Genomic DNA, 8,839 nt, shown 5'->3' with positions numbered 1-8,839 from the left:
TTGATGGCGTGGGAGGGAGGGAGGGTGGGTGATGGGCATTGAGGAGGGCACCTGTTGGGATGAGCACTGGGTGTTGTATGGAAACAAATGTGACAATAAATTTTATATTAAAAAACAAAGAAAAGAAAGAGGCTGATGAGAGAGAGAACAAGGAGAAGCCTAAAAACTGGAAGTGTTTTTGAGGGAAAAGACAAGGTTCAACTGGGTGAGAGAGTGAGGACAACAATAAAAGAAAGAGTTGTGTCAGAATAGTATGATGTTTTCCATTTAATTACTTATAATCATTTATTATTTTATTTTCCTTGGATTGTGACTATCCTCAAGGGAGTTTTAATATGCATAGCTTTTATTTCTTAAGTTGGCTTTTGTTCATGTAAAATTGGGTCATGTTTCCTTATTATGCTCCTTAGTAAGATATTTAGGGAAAAAAATATTGACCAAAGATCAAGAGAAATCCATTTTAATTGACATTCTCCAATAACTTAATTGGAATTTTTATAAGGCCATGAGTAAAAGCCATGTCCAAGGTATTAGTCAGAAATATCTTGTAAAGAAAGCTCTTTGATGTCTACTAAAGATAACTTAGGTAAGTAGATATTACCTGTTTATCAGTCAACTTTTACTGAAACCGAATCCTGGGATTATTTTAAAAATCTCAGCATAACTGAATACCTCACTGTTCTTAATAGATTTGGGCACCAAACTGTTGCTTTTCCACATTGGCCTCATGACTTTCCTGTCACCCCCAAAATAATTGACAATAATGGCATCTAATTATAACTCTTCCTTCTCATGTGAGCCACGAAAGATACTTCCTTTATCAATATTATAAATATACCAGATTGGCTAGACTGATAACACTCTCAGAACATTAAAAAAAAAAGATATACAGGTTAAAGAGCAGCTCAAGCTTCATACAATTCCTTTTCCATTGTGCATATAAATGGTCTTTTGGACTGAGATGTACAGTCCTGCTTGAGATAGTTTACCAAGTCTGTGTGATATCATAAAAGAGTCAGTATCATATGATAAAGCCAAGGTTTTGCTTGCAGAAATGATAAGTTCTTCCTAGTAAAGATACACACAAATGCAGATAGTTGGTCCATGCTATAAACTAGGATGACTTTTATTGCTGTTAGATGGAAATATGAAGGAGTGTCCTTCCTATGTCTCAAAGCTTATGTTGTTAAAGTTTCGTGAGTTACAAACAAAACAGGTGGTTGAAGATGTAGAATGCAGAGGTAATATAGAAATATCAGTCAATCCAATATTTTTTGTCCACACTGTTAGGTGACCAGAAACATCAACTAAACCATGGAGATATGGTTGAATCAATCATCCACAGATGACTTCATCCTCTTGGGCATTTTTTCTCACAGTCCAACTGACCTTGTCCTCTTCTCTGTTGTTATGGTGGTCTTCACAGTGGCCCTCTGTGGTAATGTCCTCCTCCTCTTCCTCATCTATGGAGATCCTCAACTTCACACACCCATGTACTTCTTCCTCAGTCAGCTCTCCCTCATGGACCTCATATTGGTCTGTACCAATGTGCCGAAGATGGTGGTCAATTTCCTGACTGGCGGGAAGTCCATCTCCTTTGTGGGTTGTGGCATACAAATTGGCCTCTTTGTGTGTCTTGTGGGATCTGAAGGGTTCTTGCTGGGATTCATGGCTTATGACCGCTATGTAGCCATTAGCCACCCACTTCACTATCCTGTCCTCATGAGTCAGAGGGTCTGTCTTCAAATTGTTGGGAGCTCCTGGGCCTTTGGGATAATAGATGGTGTGATACAGATGGTGGTAGTAATGACTTTCCCATACTGTGGCTTGAGAGAAGTGAACCACTTCTTTTGTGAGATGCTTTCCTTGTTGAAACTAGCCTGTATAGACACATCCATTTTTGAGAACGTGATATATGCTTGCTGTGTCTTCATGCTGTTTCTTCCCTTCTCAATCACCGTGGCCTCCTATGCTTTCATCCTGAGGGCTGTGCTCCTCATGCGCTCTGCTCAGGCAGGCAAGAAGGCTCTGGCCACCTGTTCCTCTCACCTAACAGCTGTCTCCCTCTTCTATGGGGCAGCCATGTTCATCTACCTGAGGCCTCGGCGCTACCGGGTGCCTAGTCATGACAAGATGGTCTCTATTTTCTACACAGTCCTTACTCCTATGCTCAACCCCCTCATTTATAGCTTGAGAAACCGCGATGTGATGAGGGCCCTAAGGAAGGGGCTGGACCATTGCAGGATTAGCAGCCAGCACTGAACACAACACAGGGCATCCTGTGTCTGGCAGTATCATCTCCTTGTTCTGTAAATTCGGGTAAATAATCTTTGTGTGAGGCTCTGTTTCCTCATTAATAGTGATGATCAGGGTCACCTAGATGGCTCAGTTGGTTAGGTGTCCAACTGTTGATTATCAGCTCAGGTCATGATCTCACTAGTTCATGAGATCAAGCCCCACCTCCAGCTCTGTGCTTGAGATTCTCTCTCTGCCCTCCCCAACTGTTCTCTCTCTCTCTCTCTCTTTGTATCTCAAAATAAATAAATGAACATTAAAAATGTTTAATAAAATGAAATAAAAATGGTGATGATCATAACACCTGAAGGCTGGGGGATGTCTTTTTAAACCCTAAACCCTCTCTATGTCTAGTGAAAAACCAGCTTTTTTTGTAGCCCAGTATTTTGTGAGTTAATTCACTTTTAAAATACATTACACTGGAATATAGGACTTTGTAAATTCAAGCACTGTGCAGAAGTAAGTCATTGGAATCATTAGCACTTATTATTTAAAACTGGAATTATTCTCTATCAGAGGCAGCCCTGAGCTTAATTTCTTAACGCTTACTGCTAATCTCTACCATTGAATTCAGAACCTACTGTATTCCAGGCAACATACTATGTTCCATATGTGTATATATAGGTACCATTTGTCTCTGATTTATATAAGGTCTCACACTAGTGTCTTAGATGAAAAACAAGCTTATAAAATTCTCTTTAGAGAGTGCTCTCCCTTGACGTCTGGAACTGGGAAACTTTTTTTAACATATAAGTGGGGGTTTTTGGCTTTTTAAGTTTTTAATTCCAGTTAGTTCATGTGCAGTGTTACATTAGTTTCAGGTGTACAATATAGTAATTCAACACTTCCATACATTACCCTGTGCTCATCACAAGTGCACTCCTTAATCCCCATCATCTATTTCATCCACCACCACCACCACCCCCGTAACTATCAGCTTGTTCTCTATAGTTAAGAGTGTTTCTTGATTTCTCTAAGAGTCTGTTTCTTGATTTGTTTTTTTTTCTTTTGCTTGTTTGTTTAATTTCCTAAATTCCACATATGAGTGAAATCATATGATATGTGTCTTTCTCTGACTGACTTATTTCGCTTAGCTTTATATTTTCTAGCTCCATTAATGTCATTGCAAATGGCAAGATGTCTTTCTTTTTTATGGCTGAATAGAATTTCATTTATATATACCACATCTTTATCCATTCCTCTATCGATGGACTTTTGGGCTGCTCCTATATCTTGGCTATTGTAGATATGCTGATATAAACATTGGGGGGCATGTATCCCTTTGAATTAGTATTTTTGTATTTTGGGGGCAGGTACCTAGTGCTGCAGTTGCTCAATCATAAGGTAATTCTACTTTTAACTTATTTTTCATTGAATTTATTGTCAAATTAGCTAATATACAGAGTATACAGTGTGCTCTTGGCCTCAGGAGTAGATGCCCATGATTCATCACTTACATACAACACCCAGTGCTCATCCCAACAAATGCTCTCAACTTTTTGAGGAACCTCCTTACTGTTTTCCAGAATGATTGCACCAATTTGTATTCCCACCAATGGTACAAGAGTGTTCCTTTATCTCCACATCCTCACCAACACCTGTTGTTTCTTGTATTGTTGATTTTAGCCATTCTGACAGATGTGAGATGATATCACATTATAATTTTGATTTGCATTTCCCATTGGTAAGTAATGATGAACATAATTTCATGTGTCTGTTTGCCATCTGTATGTCTTCTTTGGAGAAATGTCCGTTCGTGTCTTCTGCTCATTTTTTAATAGATTATTTTTGTGACCAAGAACTCTACACAGATTTATTGAAGTCTTTATATTCTTTAAAGAATAAAGTGCAAAGTCTTTGGGATTCTTGGGGAAAGGGGTAAAGACTCATTTATTGTCTGGCACGTAAGAAATATACAGGAAAGTGCTCTCTATATAATCCTCCAGCAAAATTAGCCACTTTTTATCACTTCAGTTTCTGTAACAGGAAAACTCAGTACACTGTTTTCCCATGGGAAGTTATGTTTGGAATATAAATGCCAGAATTTTAATTTATTTGAAAATATATTTTCAAATATCTATATTTAAGTTATAGGTGTTATTTTTTATCCATCCATTTAAACTCTGTACAGCTTATGGACACATTTGTAATAAAACTATCTTTTTCTGGGAAAAAATATTCTTTGTTGCATGCAGGGAAAAAAAGAGAGGACTATTTGGGTTCTGGAAGTTGGACTAAACCACAGGAAGTCATTTGCTCAGTTTTCAGGCTTGAAAAGAATGGAGGGCAGCAACTCTAATAGTAACTACAATTCTTAGGACCTACCATGGGGAGGCAACTTTAGATTGTCTATTCACTTTAATTTCACTACAAACATTTTGTGAACACTATTATATGCCTCTTACAGGCAAGGACACTTGGGCTCAGACAATTTAAGTCCCTTACCTTACCCTCATTCCTGAGTCCTCTCCACCTCTCCCTGAGACAGAGTCTGTTTGTTGGAGCACCTGAGATCCGCAGAGTACTTTGCAGGAGGTTCCCTTCCCTTGGAATTTAATTGCCAGACACTGGGGACAGAGATGTGACAGAGGAGAGGTCTCCAAGGATTTGTGAAAATACGAGCAACTTTCCTTAATCTCAACAGAGTGAAGAACAGTGGGTGCAAATAGGCGTGTCAGGGAATAAAACCTCTCAGCTGGGCGCTGGACCTGGCTCAGTGAGTGTTTCTTCCACCAGTGAGACTCTGTTTCCTCATTGCTCATTCCTCATTTAAACAATCTTAGCATTTCTTCAAAACCTTTACACAGCCTTTGTGAGAGGCATTATTTCCTGCTTGTGGAAATATTTGCAGTGCCCATAATACCTCAGTTAACACCCTTTTTCATGGGATTTGAGGAGATTCTGGAGTATTCACCACACAAGACTTTTCTCTTGGAAATTTCTCTTCTCTCCCTTTCTTAGGTCCCTCCTTCTGTTTCAGTCCCATTTCCTTCAAGAATATGGAGGTGCACTGGCTTTCCTTCACTGACACCCTGTTGCAGACCTACCTGACTAATCAGAGCAGCCCTCGCTTGGTGAATTCTGCTCTCCAAGGGCATAAGGCTCTAGATGGGACCTGCCCTCCTGACTCCCCCGCTCTTCCTGGTGTCATTGGTTAGGATGTTTTCATTAAGGGCCTTCCTTTCTATTTTTTTGTATGAACATTTTATTTTATTTTATTCTTTAATATGAAATTTATTGTCAAATTGGTTTCCATACAACACCCATCGATCATCCCAACAGGTGCCCTCCTCAATACCCATCACCCACCCTCCCCTCCCTCCCACCCCCCATCAACCCTCAGTTTGTTCTCAGTTTTCATGTGTTTTTAATATGAATTTATTGTCAAATTGGTTTCCATACAACACCCAGTGCAGATCCCAAAAGGTACCCTCCTCAATACCCATCACCCACCCTACCCTCCCTCCCACCCCCCTTCAACCCTCAGTTTATTCTCAGTTTTTAGGAGTCTCTCATGGTTTGGCTCTCTCCCTCTATAACCTTTTTTTTTTTCCTTCTCCTCCCCCATGGTCTTCTGTTAAGTTTTTCAGGATCCACATAAGAGTGAAAAGATTTGGTATCTGTCTTTCCCTGTATGGCTTATTTCACTTAGCATGACACTCTCCAGTTCCATCCACGTTACTACGAAAGGCCATATTTCATTCTTTCTCATTGCCATGTAGTATTCCATTGTGTACATAAACCACAATTTCTTTATCCATTCATCAGTTGATGGACATTTAGGCTCTTTCCATAATTTGGCTATTGTTGAAAGTGCTGTTATAAACATTGGGGTACAAGTGCCCCTATGCATCAGCACTCCTGTATCCCTTGGGTAAATTCCTAGCAGTGCTATTGCTGGGTCGTAGGGTAGATCTATTGTTAATTTTTTGAGGAACCTCCACACTGTTTTCCAGAGCAGCAGCAACAGTTTGCATTCCCACCAACAGGGCAAGAGGGTTACCATTTCTCCACATCCTCTCCAGCATCTATAGTCTCCTGATTTGTTCATTTTAGCCACTCTGACTGGCGTGAGGTGGTATCTCAGTGTGGTTTTGATTTGTATTTCCCTGATGAGGAGCGACGTTGAGCATCTTTTCATGTGCCTGTTGGCCATCCGGATGTCTTCTTTAGAGAAGTGTCTATTCATGTTTTCTGCCCATTTCTTCACTGGGTTATTTGTTTTTCAAGTGTGGAGTTTGGTGAGTTCTGTATAGATTTTGGATACTAGCCCTTTGTCTCATACGTCATTTGCAAATATCTTTTCCCATTCTGTCAGTTGCCTTTTAGTTTTGTTGATTGTTTCCTTTGCAGTGCAGAAACTTTTATCTTCGTGAGGTCCCAATAGTTCATTTTTGCTTTTAATTTCCTTGTTTTGGGGGATGTGTCAAGTAAGATATTGCTGCGGCTGAAGTCAGAGAGGTTTTTTCCTGCTTTCCCCTCTAGGGTTTTGATGGTTTCCTGTCTCACATTCAGGTCCTTTATCCATTTTGAGTTTATTTTTGTGTATGGTGTAAGAAAGTGGTCTAGTTTCATTCTTTTGCGTGTTGCTGTCCAGTTCTCCCAGCACCATTTGTTAAAGAGACTGTCTTTTTTCTATTGGATATTCTTTCCTTCTTTGTCAAAGATTAGTTGGCCATACTTTTGTGGGTCCAATTCTGGAGTCTCTATTCTATTCCATTGGTCTATATGTCTGTTTTTGTGCCAATACCATGCTGTCTTGATGATTACAGCTTTGTAGTAGAGGCTAAAGTCTGGGATTGTGATGCCTCCCGCTTTGGTCTTCTTGTTCAAAATTACTTTGGCTATTCAGGGTCTTTTGTGGTTCCATACAAATTTTTGGATTGCTTGTTCTAGCTTCGAGAAGAATGCTGGTGCAATTTTGATTGGGACTGCATTGAATGTGGAGATAGCTTTGGGTAGTATTGACATTTTAACAATATTTATTCTTCCAATCCATGAGCACGGAATGTTTTTCCATTTTTTTTTATATCATCTTCAACTTTCTTCATAAGCTTCCTATAGTTTTCAACATACAGATCTTTTACATCTTTGGTTAGGTTTATTCCTAGGTATTTTATGCTTCTTGGTGCAATTGTGAATGGGATCAGTTTCTTTATTTGTCTTTCTGTTGCTTCATTATTAGTGTATAAGAATGCAACTGATGTCTGTACATTAATTTTTTATCCTGAGACTTTGCTGAATTCACGTATCATTTCTAGCAGACTTTTGGTGCAGCGTATTGGCATTTCCATGTATAATATGTCATCTGCAAAAAGTGAATGCTTGACTTCATCTTTGCCAATTTTGATGTCTTTGATTTCCTTTTGTTGTCTGATTGCTGATGCTAGAACTTCCAACACTATATTAAACAACATTGGTGAGAGTGGACATCCCTGTCATGTTCCTGATCTCAGGGGGAAGGCTCTCAGTTTCTCCCCATTGAGGATGAAATTAGCTGTGGGCTTTTCATAAATGGCTTTTATGATGTTTAAGTATGTTCCTTCTATCCTGACTTTCTTGAGGGTTTTTATTGAGAAAGGATGTTGAATTTTGTCAAATTCTTTTTCTGCATCGATTGACAGGATCATATGGTTCTTGTCTTTTCTTTTATTAATGTGATGTATCACATACATTGATTTGCGAATGTTGAACAAGCCCTGCAGCCCAGGAATGAATGCCACTTGATCATGGTGAATAATTCTTTTTATATGCTGTTGAATTCGATTTGCTAGTATCTTGCTGAGAATTTTTGCATCTATATTCATCAGGGATATTGGCCTGTAGTTCTCTTTTTTTGCTGGGTCTCTCTATGGTTTGGGAATCAAAGTAATGCTGGCCTCATAGGATGAGACTGGAAGTTTTCCTTCCCTTTCTATGTTTTGGAACAGCTTGAGAAGGATAGGTATTATCTCTGCTTTAAATGTCTGGTAGAATTCCCCAGGGAAGCCATCTGGTCCTGGACTCTTATTTTTGGGGAGATTTTTGATGACTGATTCAATTTCTTCCCTGGTTATGGGTCTGTTCAAGCTTTCTATTTCCTCCTGATTGAGTTTTGGTAGTGTGTGGGTGCTTAGGAATTTGTCCATTTCTTCCAGGTTGTCCAGTTTGTTGGCACATAATTTTTTATAGTATTCCCTGATAATTGCTTGCATTTCTGAGGGATTGCTTGTAATAATTCCATTTTCAATCATGATTTTGTCTATTTGGGTCATCTCCCTTTTCTTTTTGAGAAGTAAGGGTCTTCCTTTCTGAATAATTTCATTTACCATTTCTGTCATCGGATGTTTAAAAATGTTTGCTCTTAATTCATAACTAAAAACTTTTAAATAAAGGGAAGATTGAATCATATATTTCTTTTCTGTATGGGGTTGTAAAAGTTTTGTTTTTTCATCATTAAAAACAATATTCACAGGGTGCCTGGGTGGCTCAGTCAGTTAAGCGGCCAACTTTGGCTCAGATCATGATTTCACAGTTTGTGGGTTTGAGCCCTGTGTCAGGCTCT

General features: G+C 39.1%; 1 protein-coding gene across 1 annotated transcript; it reads left to right on the top strand.

Annotated features, from left to right (window-relative positions):
- The first annotated feature begins 1,314 nt into the window (after positions 1-1,314).
- LOC132680215 (olfactory receptor 2V2) lies at positions 1,315-2,262 on the top strand. The gene has a single exon (XM_060634008.1). It carries the CDS (start codon positions 1,315-1,317, stop codon positions 2,260-2,262), a length of 948 nt encoding a protein of 315 aa, XP_060489991.1.
- The last annotated feature ends 6,577 nt before the right edge of the window (positions 2,263-8,839 follow it).

This window comes from Panthera onca, chromosome A1 (assembly GCF_046562875.1).
Source record: "Panthera onca isolate mPanOnc1 chromosome A1, mPanOnc1 haplotype 2, whole genome shotgun sequence".
NCBI lineage: Eukaryota > Metazoa > Chordata > Mammalia > Carnivora > Felidae > Panthera > Panthera onca.
This window is presented reverse-complemented; position numbering and strand designations above follow the sequence as displayed.